General features: G+C 42.5%; 1 protein-coding gene across 11 annotated transcripts in view; it reads right to left on the reverse strand.

Annotated features, from left to right (window-relative positions):
- Positions 1-800: 800 nt before the first annotated feature.
- FAM210A (family with sequence similarity 210 member A) overlaps positions 801-22,061 on the reverse strand; it is a 40,655-nt gene continuing 19,394 nt past the window's right edge. For all 11 annotated transcript variants that reach the window (XM_069957831.1, XM_069957830.1, XM_069957825.1 and 8 more), the window contains 2 exons: positions 15,618-15,729; positions 801-4,279 (listed from right to left, as the gene is read on the reverse strand). In XM_069957831.1, coding sequence (XP_069813932.1) covers positions 4,010-4,279; positions 15,618-15,729 — 382 coding nt within the window. In that variant the 3' untranslated portion in view covers positions 801-4,009. The remainder of the gene's footprint in view (positions 4,280-15,617; positions 15,730-22,061) is intronic.

Below are 22,061 nucleotides of genomic sequence, written 5' to 3' on the forward strand. Positions count from 1 at the left end.
GTAGGTGATTTTCGTAAAGACGAGAATTTCTTTATCCCTTTCGCAGGAAAGAACAAGGGGAGAAAGGCTTCAAAACCTTCAATATTCAGATGGATCTGTGACTCCATTGCCTTATGTTACTCCTCTGCTGATCTGGATCCAGCAGAATTTACCAGGGCTCACTCTACTAGAGCTGTGGCCTCCACTTGGGCAGAGCATGCCGCTGTGCCACTTGAGGACATATGCCAGGCAGCTACCTGGTCGTCTTTGACTACCTTTGTGAGATATTTCAGGCTGGATACTTCTTTCTTGTCAAGAACAACCTTTGCAAGATCTGTTCTTAATGCGGACGTAATAAATAACCCGCCCATTGGGGATAATGCTTGCTAATTCCCCATATGTTGTGATGCCAATGGGACGTAAGGGAAGCTAAAATTATTATGTTAATTTGTTTTCCCTAAGACCCATTGGCATCACAAGACTCCCTCCCTGTGTTTTATGTTTCTTTATAATTAGACTGAGGTCTAGGGGGAGGTGGAGCCTATTTATACCTCATGGAGGAGGGGATTAAAATTTAATTGTTATTTTTTCATTAAATATTCCTTCGTCCCAGGGGCTCGCAGGGGCGAATTTACCCCATATGTTGTGATGCCAATGGGTCTTAGGGAAAACAAATTAACATAATAATTTTAGCTTGTACATGGTCACATGGTATGGCCAAGTATTCAACAGAAAACATGGCAAGAGAACATTTCTTCACGACTCACAGGTCTACAGCAACAAAAAATAAATTGACAGAACAAATACACAATAAAACTTGGTATTGGTATACAAATTTAATCAACAAAATTTCATTAACAATATGATTTTCATAGAATGAGAACCAGCATCTCTGATTCAGGACTAAAGCAATTTAAACACACCCTTCCCAAAGAAAAATTGGCCTAGAGTTTAATAGGAATCATTTCCATGGTGAGACATATACAGAACACCTGAGTGATCCAATGGTACTAGTCAGGTGTCTGAAAAGAGGGGTGATCATTGAATAGAGAGCTGGGTATAGTACCGAATACTTAGTTCTTCACTGAAGTGACGTACCGCCAATTCCTGGGCACTTCCTCATCACTTGTTTACAATGAGCATCATACAAAAAGGATTAAAATTCTATACTACAAAAGCTATAAACCTATACTTCATATAATTTATAATAGAAATTGAATCATTCAGTCAAAGCTTGGCAGCATAGGTTATGAAGTTACAAGTATTTCTTAGGATAAATTCACACGCTGCAGATTTGGTTCAGAAATTTCTGCAACTAATACGCCTTCCTACAGAATGCAGTTTTGGTAGCAAGCAAAAGGATTTTTACTACTCTTATTTAGATGGATGGGAGTTTGATTGGGTCCACACTGCATTTCTGCTGTTTGTAAAATGTATGTTTAAAGGGGGAAAAAAAACAGATGCTGTTCTATGTCATACTGCAGGATCCGTTTTTCATTGATTTACACATTAAAAAAAAAGACCTATTGAAACTGATCCTTAAAATTAAACATACTGAAACAGATGAGAAAATGCAGTGTTAACCTTGTGCCTTACAATTATTACCATCCTTTTCCAGAAGTAAAACATGTTAAAAGGCCAGGTAAAGGCTTTTCCCTATGTATTGCACCATATACAGTGAAAACTCTACTTGCAATGACAACACAAAATTTAATTGTAAAGTGGTGTTTAAAGTGACTGTACCCACAATCTGACCCCCCCCCCCCAAACCACTTGTACCTTCGGATAGCTGCTTTTAATTCAAGATCTGTCCTGCAGTCTGTTCGGCAGGTGATGCAGTTATTGTCCAAAAAAACTTTTAAACTTACAACCCCGTGCCCAACGGGAGTATCGGTGCCCTAACTTTGCACCACCCCTCCGTCCCTCCTCCCCACCTTCTTCATCATTAGGAATGCCACTGGAACATTCTCTCCATGCTGAACATTGCACAGGTCCTTAACGATCCAGGCCAAGTTCCGGGCTGAACAGGTGGGGAATAGGAGGCAATCTGCCTGGAGCATTCCTAATGATGCAAGCCTAATGCATACACAATCCAGGTCACAGGGCACAGGGCTGCCAGTTTAAAAGTAAATTTTTAGCACAATAACTGCATCACCCGCCAAACGGACCGCAGGACAGATCTTGGATTAAAAGCAGCTATCCAAAGGTACAAGCGGTTTTTTTTGGGGGGGGGGGGGGGGGGGAAGGGGGAGTTGTGGGTACAGAGTTGCTTTAAGTGGGAAGGTCTTCTCAAAGATACATGGGGCAACTGAAAATCTACCACAGGGATCTAGATAAGGAGGTGGTCTTTTTATAGAGGTGGTCCTTTGGAGAGCTTTTGCTGTATTATTAAGTAAAATATCTGTTCATATAGGTTTCAGCAGCAGAGTATTTGTAAGTCATTATGATATTATTGCTACCGTATTTTCAGGCGCATAAGACCCTCGACTTTAGAGCAGATTTTCCAGTGTTAAAGTGACTGTGCCACCAGGCCCAGGCAGAAGCACTGGAGGCCGACCCACCCTTAGTGGGAGGAAACCCTAGCCCCTCTATGATAGGGTTCCATTGATTCTAATGGAGTCACGTCATGGAGGTGCTAGGGTTTCTTCCCACTAAGGGTGGGTTCATACTGAGGAATTCTTGCGGATAAACTCAGTGGAATTCCGCAGTATGTCCGTGCGCACGACCGCGCGCCTTTAGACGATCGGCTCCATAGACACCATTCTATGGGCCAGCGTATTCCGCTATCCACCCAAAGAAGTGAGAACTCCATAGTGTGAACCCACCCTAAGGGTGGGTCGGCCCGCCTCTGGTGCTTTAGCCTGGGCCTGGTGGTACAGTCACTTTAAAAAGTCGTCTTATACACCAGAACATAGGATACAAGGGAGCTCAACAACGGCCGTGGCCGCAACCCCACCGTATGTGGCAACTGGTATAAAGGTATCCATGAAGGCGTATAAAGGCGTCTGGGACCCAGGGTATGGAAAAAAAAAAAGAGATATGATAGAGCGGCACTGTGCCCAGACAAACAGGCTTCTTTAACCCTTGTATTCACTGCTGAGGACTGCACTGAAGCCGAACGCATGTGCAAGGTCTAAGAGGCAGAGAAGGAGGTACAGTACAGTAATACCGCTAGGATACAGGGACAGGCCAGACTGGTTAAAGCCTGTTTGTCTGGACAAAGCTCTGCTCTACCATATATCTTTTTTCCATACCCCGGGTCCCGGATGCTATCATATGCCTTCATGGGTCCCTTCATACTCTCGCTGCATACGCAGTTCTTGAGCTCTCCACACCATAGATGGCAACCACATATTTTCCAGACGACCCCTGACTTTAGAGCAGATTTTCCAGGGTTAAAAAGTTGTCAGAAAATACTGTATGTCTTCTTTTAGACTGACAGGCACATTGGATAAATCTCTGGGTGACACTACAATAAATGGTTTAGAATATAAGGAACATTCTTTGATATAGGAATAAATACACGAATGTGACAGGACAGTGGCCTATGAACATTATGTCACCAACTAAATCCAGCACTTGCAAAAACACTGTTCCCTGCATTAAGATCCTCAAAAATGTACTTCAGACTCTTAATTTTTTAAGCAGAAGAAAACTTTTTTTTTTGCATATAGTAGAGAAAACCATGCTCCACATTTATAGTCAGGGCTGACATTCAGCGGCTTGCTTGTGGTGTTATTACAACTTGCAGCAGAATGAGACATTAAACATTTATATTGGATTTCAATGAGAAACGTCCGATATTACGTCTAACTGTACACTGGTATAAAGACGTGCCAATAACTGTAAAAGCCATAGACAAGGTTAACATGTGATATATATGATTTCTAGGAATGAGGTCCTGTGCAGACTAAACAAGTGTATCGATGTGTTCAGAGTACGGCAACTCTTTGCAAATGTTAAATAGCTGTTCTGTGAACAGTTCCAAGAACTGGATAGCCTGCCATGCTGTTAATATGACATCAACAGCTCATTCCTGATTCTTCTTCCTAAAAGTAAAGGAATCTTTGGTTTCTTGTAACTTTCCAGAAATTCTGTCCTTTGTTTCTTCCATCTTTTCACTGATCATGTCTCTTGTTTCTTCCATTTTCTCATTTAAACGTTCTTTTGTCTCCTCCATTTTGTCCTGTATATAGTCTTTCACCAGCGGTGGTGTAGACAAGTAGCCATACTTCCGGAGATATTTAACACTAATAGAAGTCCCTCCTAATGTTACAGTATATCGGACTGGGGTTGCAATCTGAATAAGGAAAAAAAAAAAAAGATATCAATTAGTGATTTCTGTACTTGCACCCACATTTGCAATGTCCATAGCACCCAACCAGCAGTCTTCCTCCTACATTGAACAGAAAACCATTCAATGCAATGAATAGAAAAAAAAAAGCAGTTTGCATCAGTGAAGAAAGAGCAACACAAGTCACTATACTACATAAAGTCGGGATGTGAATGGTGTGCAAGAATGACTTTGCACCCATGTAATTTTCATTGTTTTCTTACATTCTAGAATAAAAACATAATGGAAAATAGAAGACACCAATTTCAATGGCACAGCTCAAGAAAAATAGACGATAAGAATGTTCTTTGTGCCCGATTAACACAACCGTCAATGCTAATCTTCCCACTGATGTGGCATAATACTGATCTCTTAGGATGAAGTTAAAATATCTGGAAGTGTTGAATGGGTAATAGTAGATAGATGGGCCATTTTTGGAAGCTTTTAGAAACTAAGGCCATCCGTTTAAGGACCAGCAGGAGATGTAATCGCATACAAATTTACATTGCTCTACAGAACCAATAACAATCTATGAAAATAATGTGGCCGTCATTACGTTTATTTATAGTTCTTATTAACTGGAAAAATATAGCATAGTAAAAGGTACTCTCTTCTCCAACTAATATGAGAATCTTTAGCCCTCAATGAGCAAAGTAGAATTACGTGTTGGTGGGCTTTCAGGAGAGACTGCCACACCTTGTAGCAGTAGCTGAAGCTACTATGAATTGTGGGTACGGCTGACTAAAGTTTAAGATGTATGGGGACCTTTAAAGTGAAGGTACTTATTCAGACATTACTCATCTGTATATCAAGGATTTTTTTCAACATGAGCTTTTCTCTCCCAAAATTTTTTATGGTGAACAAATCAGCTAGGTGTTTGCAGTTGATCCTTTATAGACCGAAGATAGCAGGGGGCATAGGCTTACCCAATATCCATGCATCTTTAATTACCTCACACCTTACCAAAAGCGGTGGACTAGCATAGGCATAATGCTGCCAAGCTGTGGGTTTTGATGGACTCTATGGCTTTTTCCTACCCTCCATGATAAGACCCCTCTCAGAGGGAGAGAATATACCCTTCCTATGATCCACAAACCCAATTTGCATTAGCATATTATCTCATGGCTTCCTCTTTTTATGCCCTCTCCACTCCTGAATATCTTTAAAAACCCTTCATTTGCTCCAGGCCTTCACTCAACCTGTGAAAAATGGTTTTAGGCCAGGAAGGTCCATGCTCAGGGTTTCCTCATTGATAGGAAATAGTTGTCCCTTTCCATCTTGGCAGACTCCTCAGACCTTTGTCCACTGTTTCATTTTAAGCTAATCGGCTCCATCCTTTTCTCTCTTTATTCCTTTCTGTCTACTCTTTCTTGAAATACAAATCAAGGTTCTGAAACACTAATGTGGAGTGCAGTAGCCTTAGAGGGACAGCTCTGCTGCCTCCTCATGTTTACTTTAATAGGGAAGGGGCAAAAGCTACTGCCCAAAAGACCAAGCATGTTGCATGTAGGGCCACCCTACAGACATTAAATCTGTGGGTTACTTCAACAGAATCACCAGTATAAGACACCTACAGTAAGGCTTGGTTATAAATTCAACAGAATTTAAAGGCTACGGAAACTATTACATTGATTTTAGTTAACTATTGATTTGTTTCCGGATTGCAAAATTAAGTGACTTTCTTAATAGTCTTTATTGGACATTTTCCACTACTTAGTTCCTAGTCTGTCAGCCAGACTTTCTGCCCTCTAAATGTTAGATATAGTGGGAGGGGATACACACCAGTTCAAAGTATGGATATAAGGGAGACAATCCTTGGAGAACCGAACCGCTCACATGGTTTTTTTCCGTTCTTTTGCACCATAATAAGTACAAAGCAAGAATAAAATGAAAAATCTTTTTTTAAAGGTGCCCAGCTTTTAAAGTGATATAGGAGTCACTTTATAACCAAGTCTAGTTCCAACAATCCTTGCACCACAGAGCTATTTGATATATTGATCGACTGATCCTTGAGTACTGTTACAATAGTAATTAAAAGTAAAGAATGGCTACAACAGCAGTAGATATTAGCCTGTACTAGTAGTCATCCTACAGGAACACATACATCAGTCATCAGGGTTTCCCCTGAAACTTACAAAAGATTCCTATACTCCTTTCATGGCAGTAAAACCTAGTCTCTGGCAAGGAAGACGTTGACATATTCCCTTCATTAAGGATTCTCTTCCTGCATCTGACATATACATGCTTCTAGTCCCTTTACCACAAAGGTCTAATTATCAAGATATCCAAGCATCTTGTGGAGAGCCAAGGGAAAAATAATCACATCCTCTGTCAGAAATCTTACAGCAGGATGTTGGTCAGAAGAAGCTTAACAGAGATGTATTGTGACAGATTAAACATGATGTATTAAAAAATCCAGTCACAAGATAACCATCGCAGACACATAACCACGCATGCAATGCAGAAATAATAACCTAACAGAAACTTTGTCAGCCGGGTAACCATCACCCCAAAGGAAATAAATCATAAAGCCCCATACAGAGAGGCCCTTCCTGCTTATATGTTGCAGCATAGGCCATTATTAAAGAATAATGTGAAGGCTCCTGTGTATGCCTATTTTAGTTAATGCGCCATCAGTTGGTTAGTCATACCAACTTACTTAATGTTTTTGCTCTTCTAATGCAACGTACATTTCCCATGATGCCTCTGGCTTTTCAGAGGGAAGTAGAGCCTTATTATACTACACTTGCAAGTGATGAATCAGTGACATAGAACTTCTATCTCCTAAATCACACTGCTGAGAGACCTGAGTATTCATATGAAATACATTCTCAGCCTGTGCTTTTAGGATCGGTTTCTCTTTGTCAGCTCTTACAAGCAGTATGCGAGTAAAGCTGTTTTTCATTAGAATAATTTGCACACAGCATTTACACATAGAGAATAAAGACATTGGGGGTTAGGGACATTTTATAACTATGCAACTATGTAGGGACTCGCATACTATATCACTGCACTCCTGGTTTCTTAGATATGGCAATTATCTTTTCAGCAGTACCACATACATAGGGGGACATACACGGAAACAACATGGGCAGTGCTTAGTGGATATAAGAGATGTTAAAGAACCGCAAGGAAAAATCTAATAGGTCATGATGTAATTCTCTATGTCACAGGATGTGACACAAATTACACTCCAACCTCTTCACCATGGCCAAGACCAAAGACCAAACACATAGCCAGAACTACACAGCGGGACCTGGTTATTGAAAAGAGCTAGGACCAGTGTCTCAAAGATTAAAATCCTGCAGGGCATGCAAGCTTACCCTGCTTATGCCAGCACATGTCCAGGCCCGTTAAAGGTTTGTTAATGACCATCTGCATGAGGCATGGGAGAAGGTCATGTGGTCAGATAAGACCAAAATAGAACTTTTTGGTATCAACTCCACTAGCCGTGTTTGGAGGAAGAAGGAGGATGAGTATAACCCTAAGAACACAGCCCCAACCGTGAAGTATGGGGGTCGAAACATCATAATTTGGGAGTGATTTTCTGCTAAGGGGGCAGAATAACTGTACTGTATTAAAGGGAGGATAGATCGAGCCATGTATTGCCAGATGTTGGCCAATAACCTCCTTCCCTCAGTAAGAACATTGAACTTAGGTCGTGGCTGGGTCTTCCAGCACGGCAATGACCCAAAACACATAGCCAGGGAAAGTAAGGAAGGGCATCAGTAAGAAGCATTTTAAAGGTCCTGGACGAGCCTAGCCAGTCTCCAGAACTGAACCAAACAGAATATCTTTGAAGGGAACTGAAACTCAACTCTGCCCAGCAACAGCACTGAAACCTGGAAGATCTGGAGAAGATCTGTATGGAGAAGTGGGACAAAATCCCTGCTGCAGTGTGTGCAAATCTGGTCAAAAAGTACAGGAAACGTCTGACCTCTGTAATTGCAAACAAAGGTTTCTCTACCAAATAATAATTTCTGTTTTTCTACTGTATCAAATTCTCATTTCATGCAATAAAATGCAGATTATTTTAAAAATAAAATGTTATTTTCTGGATTTTTTTTTTTTTAATAGGTTCTGTCTTTCAAAGTTAAAGTGTATATATGATAAAAATATGACGGACCTCTCCATTCTTTGTAGGTGGGAAAACTTATGGAGAAAAAAACTTTTCCATACTGTATGTATGTTATAACATACATAGTAAAAGCGAACCCCTAAAATTCAACTCCTGCTTGTTCTTCAGATCCCATGTGAAAAGACAATGGCCCAGATTTACCAAACTGTAAAATCGAAACTGGTGTATTTCGGCCAAGGCAACGAATCACAGCTCTGCTTTTATTTCACCAGTGCTGAATGCTGGGCTGTAATTGGTTGCTGTGGGCAGTTTACACTAGATCTGATAAATCTGGGCCAATGAGTTCTGCACACAAGTCTCATTCAATAGAAAAGGGCTTGTGTATGGAACTCACTGGGAGTCGTATGATTGCCTGGGCAACTGTACCCAATACAGTAAAGCATGTCTCTCTGCTCTGGATCTGAAGGAAAGGATGGAGTTTAACTTTAGAGGTACACATTGACTAGAGATGATCAAACAGCGCTGATGTTCAGGTTCGTACGAACTCGTATTTGACTCCCGCAGTCTTACCGTTCCATGGGTAAAGTGGACACAGCCCGAGTCCCGCCTGGAAAACAGGAATACAGCCTGGGCCATAGTCCACGGGACGATTATAGTTAAGTCGTTCGAATCTAAGCGATAATCGTTCGGTTGAATAGCAGTTACCGATTAACGACCGAACGAGAAATCGTTGATCGTTTAAGAAGACCTGGACCTATTTTTATCGTTGCTCGTTCGCAAATCGTTCGCATTGAATACGACGTTGTTCGGTCGTTCGAAGTAGTGACGAACGCAATAGCGACGACAAGACGACCGCAAGAACGATCATAAGTACCGATTGTCGTTCCATGTAGATGGGTGGACGATTTCAGGTCTTTCGCAATAGCGGTCGTTTGGATCGTTTATCGTTAACGATTATGCAAACGATAATCGTCCCGTGGAATAGGGCCCTTTGTATTCCTGTTTTCCAGGCGGGACTCGGGCTGTCTCCACCTTCCCCATGAAACGGGAAGACTGCGAGAGTCAAATACAGATGGTTTGAGTTTGTATGAAACTGAACATCAGCGCTGTTCAATCATCTCTAGCATTGACAACTATGTGGGCATTACATTACAGGAACATAGTGTAGTTTTACTAATAAATATTCTCATACATAAAGGGAACCAATCACAAAATATACAGATTGATAGCTAAAATTCCTCGCGATTAAAGCTTCCTGCACCTAGGGATAATATATATTATTATTGTATATAATATATAATATTATTAATATATATTATATGTTTGTATGGACCAGCCAGTGAAAACATACTTTTATTAGGCCCTGCACAACGTGCACATTTTTCTCAGCTAGGCATCGGGGCGGCCTTTGCCTTCCAAGTTGTCACAGCTGGTGGGATGTAATCCGCTGTAATCACACATATCTGGACGTGATTTACACTGCTGTCAGCTCTGAGACCAAGCTATGGGCCTCTCTGTGATGTAGGAAGCGACAGCACTGTAAATCAGGACCAGAGAGTGCATTGTATCTGTTACAACTAGTGATGAGCGAGCATGATAGTACTCGTTACTTGGACAAGCATCTTGCGATACTCGAGAAACTCTCATTATCCGTTTTCTGTAAGTTTGGGCGCTATTTCTCAGCCAATAAGCATGCAGGAGACTCTTTGGTACATCCTGCGATGACGTGGGACCCATACATGTAGATAGCAGCGATTGGTTGGCCAGACCAGATAACCCTGCGATATAAAATGCGCAGCCGGCAGTACTCGCTTCTGACGCATGCTGTGAGAGATCAGGGACAGAGCTGCTGCTTCTCAGGGAGAGTGTCAGTGTAGAATTTAGCGTTCCATTAGGCAGGGTATATACTAGCAATATAAACAAACAGCCCTCTTCAGGGCTTTAAAGGGAACCTGACTCCTGGCTCCTGACCCCCCGTTAGAGCCCCCTATACTCACCTAATCCCGCCGTGTCCAGCTTCTGGAGGTGGTCGGGTGATGAAGATCTCAGCCGCTGCAGCCCGGCACGCGCGCTGAGAGATGAGTCCAACACCCATGGAGAATGATGGAGCGCTGGACTCTCCTGTCGCAGGGCTGCAGCGGCTGAGATCTTCATCACCCGACCACCTCCAGAAGCGGGACCCGGCGGGATTAGGTGAGTATAGGGGGCTCTAACGGGGGTCGGGAGCCTGTCACCCCGGCACTGGGGGTGACAGGTTCCCTTTAAATCGTTTTTTTAAAAGTATTACTACAGACTGCTGGCTGGGACTTGCAGTGCTGCTACCACGATTTCAGCAGATTGGCTGATGGCAGAAAGGGGACATTAGGTGTTGCATACAGACCCCTAAGAAATGCTCAGTGTACTCTTTTTTTGATTTTGGGGCTGGTGGTCCTGCTGTTCTACATTGGATTGCTGGGATTTGAAGTACACCTGCATAGAACTTCACTGCTCATTGGACGGGGGTGTAAGAGTGTCTATGTCCAGCCAGTACCAGATAGTACCGTACAGCCCCCCTAAACTAGTGGGTACTACACTGTATTGCTGGGATTTGTAGTACACCTTTATAAAACTTCACTGCTCATTGTAAGGGGGTATCACAGCATGTATCTAGGTCCAACCATTAGCTCAGCCTCCTTCCCCACAGCCTGGCCCCTCCAGGGAAAGAAGGGATTCTGGACCCTTCCCTGAGTCAGAGCAACCGGAGCAGTCGATCTGTCCTGATGCCCAAACTATGCAGCTCACACAGTCAGTGGGTGATGAGAGTGGGGACTTACAAGCGGGGTTGGAAGAGGGGTCTGATGATGACGATGAGACCCGGTTGTCAGACAGTGAGGTTGTTGTCATGGATGTAACTCAAAGTGAGGAGAGTGAGGAAATGGATTTGACAAAAATGAAGTTTAGGATACACACCGCCACAGTTAATAGTTTGTGCCTTAAAGGGAAGGGTAACTATCACTTCATAGAACGATTGACGTGACTATAACTTTCATATTGACATGTCAGCCTCCTTACCCCCCAACAGTTGCCAAAATAGGGCAGAGGTGGTCAGGTCATCACCTTTTTGTTTCTGTTTGTCTATCCGGGAAGTGATAAGGAAGGAACAGATGCCGCACTCTGCTGAGGGCCCTCTGCCCCTTGCTTTAAAGGAGAAGTCCGGAGAAAATTTTTATTAAAGCATTGTATTCCCCCTCAAAAGTTATACAAATCACCAATATACACTTATTACGGTAAATGCTTATAAAGTGCCTTTTTCTCTGCACTTACTACTGCATCAAGGCTTTACTTCCTGGATAAAATGGTGATGTCACGACCCGATTCCCAGAGCTGTGCGGTCTGTGGCTGCTGGAGAGGATGATGGCAGGGGGACACTGAGGGACACAGGGCACTGGAGGGACACTGAGCACCCCTCTGCCATCATCCTCTCCAGCAGCTACAGCTCGCACAGCTCTGGGAGTCGGGACGTAACATCACCATTTTATCCAGGAAGTGAAGCCTTGATGCAGTAGTAAGTGCAGGGGGGAAAAAGCACTTTATGTGCATTTCCTGTAATAAGTGTATATTGGGGATTTGTATAACTTTTGGGGGGCAATACAATACTTTAATAAAAATTTTCGCCAGACGTCTCCTTTAAGCAAGTAGGGTTAGGGTCTGCACTTGGTCCCTAACAAGTTTGGTGACATGTCAGAAATTTGGAAATGATGGTTACCCTTCAGTTTAATTTGTTGGGATATATACATATTGTAAGTTTGCACAGTATGAGAGAAATCTATCTAGCTGTGCTCATGCTTGTTTGTTAGCACTTAAATCAGTTAGCACTTAGAATTGTCACATTAGTCAACTAGGGAATAGGATGTCACTATTGTTGGGTGACTGTTTTCAGTTCATAGTTCACATTGTAAAAGTTTAAAGTTCTGCACTTCTCACTTTTCATTGGTTGTTGTTTGATTGCACAGTTTGAGTTCACTTTTACCACTTTGATAGTTTAGAAGGATGTGTGCTTTCCCCCCCAAACATTTGCACTATGATGTACCACACCACCCCTTACTATGACACCATGTATAGATACATTGCTTTTTTCTTAATTTAATATTTTCTTTTTTTTTCTTAAAGGGGAACTCCGGATCGAGGCAAGAAAAAATGAAACTTCTGCAGAAGCATATAGCATTATTTATTACCTTTCTATCCCAGTTTTGAAACTACCAAAACTACATCTGTTTTGTGTTTCTGTATTTTCTGGTTGAGCAGATGTACTCAGTACTACAGGTTCCAGAATGCATTGCTGTTCCTCTGTTTTAACCAGGCTGTTGCACAGAATTAGGCATAATGGTGCCATTAGCCACCCTCAGAGGCATGCATACATGCTGCCCCTACTGTTTCCTGTCCATTTCCGTTGGGTTTCCATCAATTTCTGAGGTTGACAGGTTTTCACACGACCTTCCCTCTACCGAACTTGAGTCCCCTGCAAAAAATACTCAAGTCTCCCATTGACGTCAATGGGGTTCGTTACTCGAAACGAGCACTCGAGTATCGGGAAATACTCGTCAGAGTAACAAGCATTTTAGTACTCACTCATCACTAGTTACAACCACAGTCTCTTACTCTGGTTGACCCATCAGGTGTAATGTGTAATGCTTTATGAGGTCGCCCTAAGGAGAAATTCACAGGTAGTGCAGGTTCCCCAACAGACTGTAGCTAACTGTTAGGTGCTCTATAGTGGGACACCCGGTGATCAATTTATAATCTGGGCCCCTCCTAACAAAAGAGATTGTCTATTGTATACAACATCTTTCAAAGCGACAGCATATTACCTTCACTATATAAGACTGGAAAACTCCTTTGGTGTAACACTTTGCCCTCTCCATTGGTTTTCCTCCTGCATTTAAGTGAATTTGGCTGTGGCGCCATTCTCTGCACAGCTTTGTGTCACAAAGGACACTTATAATAGGATGTTGTGGCCCCTACATTTTTACATGTATTTTACATTTAATTCATTTTATTCAATTTAAATATAAGATATATTATACTTGGCCACCATGGCCTGGTATAAAGCTGTTCGGTAACATGACAGGTGTATGTAGCACTGGCCTGAGATAGCAGAACTGGCTTGGATGTCTTTTCTTGACAATGCTAATATGGTTGGAGCTTCTAATTTTGCATGGTTACATTTCTCCGCTGCCCAAGTACAGTTATAAACCGGCACATTTTCTACCTCTGATTTACATTATATAGCCACATACTCAGTACATGTCCAGTACATGGCTCAGATGCCGTGCTCCTGCTATTCATTAACAGCTAATCTTCATTTTCAGCACTTTTACTTTTGCTTAGAACACACAGAGCGGATGTACCAAAATTAAGCACTATAAAGGTAAGCAGCTTTGATCAAGCTGAAAAGCCTGCTTAACAGTCTAGACATAAGCGAAAGCATGCTTGAACCGGTGGATAGCGTAGCTGCGAGCAACTACAAAAACGGCTCAGTTCCAGACTAGTCCCGTGTCCTAGATTATAATCACACCTGCAAGCTGAACCCAGGGAATCTGGCAGAAGTGAAAGAGGAGCTTAAAGAGGAAAAGACAGAACACAAGACAAATTCCATTATTCTCTGCCAGACAAAAAGTCAGGTTATAATACACTTATAGCCTAATAGAAGGTCTCTAGCCACAACTAAGCTACAACGTAAGGAAAGACTTTAGTGTTATATGTAATATGTCAGGTGTTCTTCTGGTATACTGAGTGGAGGTGACAATTCAGGATATGTAATGTGATATGATGGTGACAAATCTTTTTATGATGACTGTATCTTCAGCTCATGGAGCCTCTGTGTTGGATCTTCACTTAAAGAGAAGCTAAAAGTTTCCATTTGCTCATGGCTGAATGTGACTATTATTGTCTGTAAGCAGCATTTTCTGGCTGGGACAAGGCTGACTGTTGGGTTCCTCAATAGGATTAAAGACGGGAATTACAGACAAATGTCTGTCCCATGACTACTACTTTATCTCATGTGTCCCCAGTTCTCAGAACCATTAAGATGACAGTGAGTCCTCTATGAATGGTTTAAATGAGTTTTCCATTTTGAAAGTTCCCTTGCTTAAAGCCTCAGCAACCAGTTTTCTTTTTGTGTGCCTTTATCATTAAGAAAAACTTTAATGTGTCCAGTTTGATCTCTCAGGGTCTAGATCTCTAGATATTGCCAGGAGAAGCGCACTTCATTTCCTGGCATGCTACAATCTTGGTCCAGCTGCTTTGGGTGGGCTTCATAGCCTTTCCTGGGGATATCTAAGGATCACTCACACCCCACGTTATCCAAAAACCTTACATGAAATGAAGCATTATACAGTTATTTGTGTAATCCATGGACATAGTGGGTCCTCCCTATATGGCAGCCACTATTCACTCAGGCACCCTGTATTGACTCATAATACCCTAAGAAGGGTCATTTATAATAGACTACACAGACCCTTTATTAGGACTGTAATTCTATTTTGTACTGGTTGATATTGTACATATATTTGAAGTGTTACATGCTTTCAGTAGCTGGTGAGAAACATTTGTCTCTAAAAGATAAAGCAACACATAAAAAACCCACACTACCATGAACAATAAAACGTAACCCAATGAAGGATGAAGCAGCCCATACAGTGTAGAGTAGCTATATCCACTTCTAGCAGGTATTCAGAATGTTACAGCCGACACCAAGAAGACTGGAGTGCTTCTAGATGATGCAATCACAGGGAATTTTCACTAAAAGCATGTGTCAATGTCAAATTTTTGTGAGGAAAAAGGAGAAAGACAATGAAGCCAGATCCCTTACTACACCCCCATCACCATGACTCCTCTAGCCCTGGGCTGTCAAACTTGCCAGTGTTATAATGAGCAGGCAATAATGTGGCTTTGTTATAGAAATATATCGCTACAAAAAGGGGATTTGGTATGTAGCGGCCACGGCGCAGAATGACTGAAGGGCATACTGAGATAATTGATGGCAAGTTAGCTTTAATCCGAACTTTGATTGTGGAAGGGAATGAATACGGTTCACAGACAAGCACGCCAGTGGCTGAAGGTGGTCCGGACAGCCAGGCATTCTACAACACATTCCTCCATATGACACAGCTCTATTAACTTGTCATGTCAAGTCATTGGGAAGGTGGAAAAAAACATGGACTTTGCATTTACAGTAATGAAGCCTACCTTATACAATGCATACGCTGTGAGCACATTGCCGCTCTCAGAATTCTTGAGAATGTTCACTATACTTTCAGGCAATCCGATCAACTCCAGGAAAGGAACAACATTTATGCCTCTGTTAAAGAAAGTAGATGAAATCAATAATTAATAAAAGAACGACCTGAATCCTACTCTCTATAGTGGAGACACATCAGTTCAGTAACTCCTGACTTTGTATATCACAGTCCAGAATCATAAGGCAGACATTGAGAATGTACTGCTGGGAGATCAGAGCTGGCAGAGACTGAATGGTGTCCAAGTGCATTACATATGGACATTGTGCGCCCTCTTCTGGAGCTTAGGAGCTATAGCAAGTCAGTGAGCCATGAAACCTCTTACTAGATGTTATATCAGAAGTATATGATCATGCACAGCCAAATGACTGGGAAATGCATGCCGCTGTCCCATTCATCAGCAGAACAAGATCTGACACACATAGAGGCTTTGCTAGACATAGGCTAGATGGGATTTTTCTTTTGTTAGAAATAAGAATAATTTGCAGAATGGGAGTTCATAAATCTGACACCCAACGCACATGGGTTATTGTTGGCCTTGAAGGGGTTATCCCAATTTTATAACATATCATCTACAGGACAGGTGATATGTATCTGATTACTAGATGGTGGTTAGACCATAGGGACCACCATCAATCATGAGAACTGGGGACTCTGGGCACATATACTGCCACTACGTTCTCTCACTATGAGACTGCTTAGGAAAACTGAGCACAGCACTAGGCTATCTTCAGCAGTCCCATATATAAGGAACAGAGTGGAAATTGAGCATGGATGCATTCACATGGGTGGCAAGGGAGTCAAAACTTTTGATTGGTAGGGGTCTCAGTGGTTGGATTGCACTGATCAATGTGATCTTGGGATAGCCCATTGGGTAAATGTCAACCGAATCCACCAATTTTGTCCAATAAGCTAGTGTGTATGGGGGTCACCAGAATCCCCAGATGGCAGATGTTGTATTGTATCATGCCCTGTAACTATGCTACATTGCTGCAGGGGGGGGTCTCCATGTGGAAGATTACCCTCTCATGCACACTCCACCAAGGTTTATGAGGAACACCTACAAATACATGTCATACAACACTGTTTTTGCACTTATGGGGGCTGGGTTCACACTACGTATATTTCAGTCAGTATTGTGGTCCTCATATTGCAACCAAAACCAGGAGTGGATTAAAAACACAGAAAGGCTCTGTTCACACAATGTTGAAATTGAGTGGATGGACGCCATTTAATAGCAAATATTTGCTGTTATTTTAGAACAACGGCTGTTATATTGAAATAATGGCCGTTATTTACTGTTATATGGCGTCCATCCACTCAATTTCAACATTGTGTGAACAGAGCCTTTCTGTGTTTTTAATCCACTCCTGGTTCTGGTTGCAATATGAGGACCACAATACTGACTGAAATATACGTAGTGTGACCCCAGCCCTAAAGTGTATAGGAATTTTTTGATTTTCTGTATTGAGAAAACAATGTGCCAAAACACTGTTGGCCTAAGTTTTTTTCACCTGCTATGTCATCAGACATGTCAAAAGTTATTGATCACAGCGACTGATCATGAGATATAGCCGGGGAGAAATGCGGCAGCAGTATGATTCACTTCCCGGACGGCCATAGACTCAGACTTATGTTGTTGGAATTGGCGAATAATGGAGATAAAGATGTGGAGTGAATCTCTATCGTTTGCCATGTGGTTGTTTGCCATGTTATCTCACCGTCTAAGAGATGACTTATAAATGATCATTTCTGGTCAAAAAAATGGGATGCATTCATCAATTCTATTTCTAAATGTATGAAAAGCAGATACGTATGTGAGAACCATACTGGATCAGTGGTCAGCTACGGAGGGAATTATCTGAATGTAAAAACCCCTGAGAGCGGAAACAAAGTGTGATTCAATCTGTATAAATTGTCAGAACACAACGCAATCCACTGTCTGGGTCAAAGACCTGATACTTTAATAGCCTGGGACATATAATGCAAAGGAGGACGCTAAGTTTAGCCTGACATTTGCGATCAGTAGCAGCTAGAAAGGGCAATAATGCCAGCTGGTTGAGGGGTAACTAAAACAAACACTTGTACAATAATATGCGCTGATGTCAAGTGCTCAGCTCTCCAGCTGTAGACTGGCTATGTGGGAGCAAAGTATACGGCTGACGTGGGGCTCACACAGGAAATTGTACTCCAAAACAGAAACAGATGTGGGAAACACCACAGAGCTACAAAGTGACTGGAACAGACATAAACAATCTCCAAAATGGTAAATTAAGTCACTTTCAATGAATGAAACCACATAGCTGAAGAGTACAGACAGCCGCAGAGGCGGATTATACCTCTCTCCAGTGTTTAGTCTTAGATCCTCAGTGAGGGATACACAGGAAAATAACATATGAAAACTCACATAGGATATGTTCACATGGCTTATAACCGTGAGGTTTTTGATGCAGAAAACGTGCCAATTTCAGCATAAAAAAACCCCCACGATTTCACCAAAAAAACACTCTGCTTCCATAGACTTGGAAAATGGTAGCTGGGGAGTGAAGCTGTAGCGACATGTGCCTTTTTAAAATCAATGGAAGCTTCAGAGGTGGCTCTCTTTACCCCAGCGTCTTCTCACACCCCACCAGCCTTTACTGAAAGATCTTTACCTTTTTGAGTATCGGCAGAGATCTATCACCCTTAAGCCAGTGGAGCAGGCAGAAGTCGCCGGCCTGGAAGACAGGTTCTCTTTACCCCGGTAAGGCTATCGGCTCCCATACCCTTGGCTGTCAGTATAACATGTATGGGGCCTCTCAAGTCTTCATCAATGCATGATGTTTGCGGAGAAAGCGGTTGGATTTTGATGGCTTTTCAGTCTAAACCTTATGTTCCTGGAGAGATGCCACCCCTCCCGATAGGGAACACATACATTCAACTGGGTGTAGGCATCTTAAGGCTACGCCAATACTTTTTGTAGTGATGCTACATCTACATTTGCAGCCCTAATAAAAACACTGAGTTGTATGCAATCATGTAGACTTCTGCTTTCACTCAATAGTTTGAAATCGATCAGTAAGGGTCCTATTATGCGCCTGATCATAAAGTGTCTACTGAGTAATTACACAAGCTGACTATCAGGCAGCAAGGGCTGCACGGACATCAGCAATGCCCATACGCAATTATTTTATTGCGTTACTGCATTTTTTCATTGGCGTTGGACTCAACTCTGGTGAGCATGCGAACGGCTTCCGACGAGTATTTCTCGGTTGCAGGACGGGGTCCAGGACCAGGACTTTGAGAAAGGGGTAAGTATAGGGGCTCCACCGGGGCCTCCTTTAACTGCTCATAAGTTAATTCCCTTTCAGAACAGCCCCTAAATATGTTTAGTGCTGGTGGTCACACATGCTCAGTAGCTCTGTCCCACTGCCTGAATAATCTTATATATAGGTGGCGGAGTGACTCCTGCTATTGTACAGGCCAGACAATTGGAATCGGCACAAGCAGCTTTCTCTGAACACATAAGGTGCATGTTCTGAAAGTAACAAGAACAGAAGCATTCTTTTATGCAGGCTAATCTGAGTACTCTGAATGCCAGTGAGCATTAAAAAAAGTTTCAATAGTTTTATTTCTTCTCTTACTGTATCACCCTGTTTGTAGACCCAGTGTATGGACTGTGATTGGGATGCAGTGCCGGACCAGTAACACTGCCTCTCCTGTATATCTCTGTGCTATGCCAAGTCTTGTCCTGGAAGCAGCATGTTCTAGGATGAGACTGGGGATGCCAACTTTGTCTACCAAAGGCTCTGTATTTCCATTCCAATTCCACTGATATATAGGGCACTGCCCCATTTTACTAATCCCTGATTGGTTAGTTCTAGGAGGACTAAAGGAACAGCACAATAGAGTTCTGAGTGTTGGTGCAGTGGCTCCACCGAACAGTTAATTCATGGGGGTGCAGGGTGTTGGCTCCCTGCTGATCAGGGCAGTGTACACCTTTGTGTGGTTTAGCTTACAGAAGATTGTTTTTGGTCTAGACACCATAGAGAACCTACAAGAAAAATGGATCAAAGTGGTCTAAAGCTGGCCATAGACATGCCGAGTGCCATTTGCTCAAACCCTAACATAAACAATCTTATGGCACACCACCTTAAATGCTTATGGCATTTCCATAGCTTAGGCCAAAACCATGTGAAGGATGCAGGTTCCAGATCTCTAGAGTGAGGGCTCCTTAGTTCTGTCTGGCCTGGTTGTGGTGGCTGGAGCAGGCCAAAACCCCACTTACGTAGCTCCCATAGGCATTAGATGGGGGACTCACATCTATCAGACGTTTATAACACACCCTGTGGATTTGCTATAAATGTAAAAGATGGAAATACCTTTCATATTTATGGTGGAGTTTGAACAGTGAGCATTTGGCATGTGTACGGCTAGTTTTAGAAAATCTGTGAGGAAAAATCCACACCATGTCCGCACTGTGTAAACATACAATAAATGGGTATTCCTATCTCGGAAATGTATAGTATATTCAGGGGATATGCTATAAATGTCTCCTATCGGTCCCAAAAGCCTGCTCCAACCTGGTTGTGGCGACTGAAGGAAGGAAGAATCTCAAAATCAGTATAAAAAAAATGAAAAACTTTTTCCATATCTCTCACAGAAGTTAGTGAAAGTAACAAATACTATAGCACCATGAGCTAATGCTGCTTCTATAACCTGGATCAGCAGAGAGAAACAAAAGTCTTAAGTTAACCATAAGCCTCTTCTTAATTTACATCCACCCCCCTATACCTAGGTAGAACTTATAGGACAACTCCGGGCAAAATTTATTTTTTAATATATTACATAAGGAAACTTACACAAATTACTAATATACACTAATTATAGGCAATGGAATAAAGTGCTATTTCCCTCAATTTAGTAGATCAGGCAGGCTTCAATCAGGTGTAATTCATATGAAGTTTCCAGCAGGGGGCACAGTATATGGAGAAATTACATTGTAAGAATAACTAGGGATCACAAGTGCCAGCAGCCCCGTCCACGACACATAGGAGGGGGCTGCTGGCACTTGTGGTACGGCTGCCAATCCCCCTCCCCAGCAGAGCCCAGTGAACTGCCCCCCCCCAAACTCCCCCCCATCACAAGTGCCAGCAGCCCCATCCATGGCACATATGACAGTGCTGCTGGCATTTGTGGTGCGGCTGGTGGGTGAGAGACAGCAGGGACTGCGGTATGGCAGCGTTCACCCCGCTGCACTTGTGCAGCATTTGTGATGGGGGTAGTTATTCTTACAATGTAATTTCTCCATATAGCCCCCTGCTGGACACTACATATGAATTACATCTGGTTTGTGACGTCACATTTTTTTTAGAGAAATTGAAGCCTGCCTCATCTAAATTAAGGGAAATAGCACTTTATGTGCATTTAACATAATTAGTGTATATTAGGAATTTGTCTAACTTTCCTTTTGTAATAAAATAACATTTTGCCCAGAGTTGTCCTTTAACCCCTTAGCGACCCATGACGTATCTAATACGTTATGGCGCCGCGGGGGGTGTTCAGAGCGGGGTCCCGCCGGGACCCCGCTCTGAACGGCGCTGATCCCGGCTGACACGTGCAGCGCCTCTGTTAGCCGGCGCGGGTCCCGTTGCCGCGCCGGCTAATTAAGCACTTCAATGCAGCTGTCAAACCTGACAGCTGCATTGAAGGGCTTTAGACATCACATCCCTGGTGTCTAGTGGGTCGGATCTCCCCCCCACGATGCGATCGCGGGGGGGAGATCCGTTCTTCTGGGCGTGCCGGGCCTCAGCGTCGGAATGACGCTGATCCCGGCTCGGCAATAGATTGCTATGGCCTGCAGCAGGCCATAGTAATCTATGACCGATCTCATGGATCTTTGCTGTGTATATACACAGCATTGATCTCTATGAGAGATCATTGCTGTGTATATACAAGCCCCCCAGGGGGGCTTCTAGTCCATGTAAAAAAAAAAGTAAAAAAGTGTTTTTATTAATAAAAAATCCCCTCCCCTAATAAAAGTCCAAATCACCCCCCTTTTCCCATTTTATAAATATAAATTAATAAATAAATAAATAAATAAACATATTTAGTATCGCCGCGCGCGTAATCGCCCGATTAATTAATCACATTCCTGATCTCGCACGGTAAACGGCGTAAGCGCAAAAAAATTCCAAAGTGGAAAATTGCGCATTTTTGGTCGCATCAAATCCAGAAAAAATGTAATAAAAAGCGATCAAAAAGTCGTATATGCGCAATCAAGGTACCGGTAGAAAGAACACATCATGGCGCAAAAACTGACACCTCACACAGCCCCATAGACCAAAGGATAAAAGCGCTATAAGCCTGGGAATGGAGCGATTTTAAGTGACATATATTTGTTAACAATGGTTTG

The sequence above is a fragment of the Dendropsophus ebraccatus genome, chromosome 2 (assembly GCF_027789765.1).
Source record: "Dendropsophus ebraccatus isolate aDenEbr1 chromosome 2, aDenEbr1.pat, whole genome shotgun sequence".
NCBI lineage: Eukaryota > Metazoa > Chordata > Amphibia > Anura > Hylidae > Dendropsophus > Dendropsophus ebraccatus.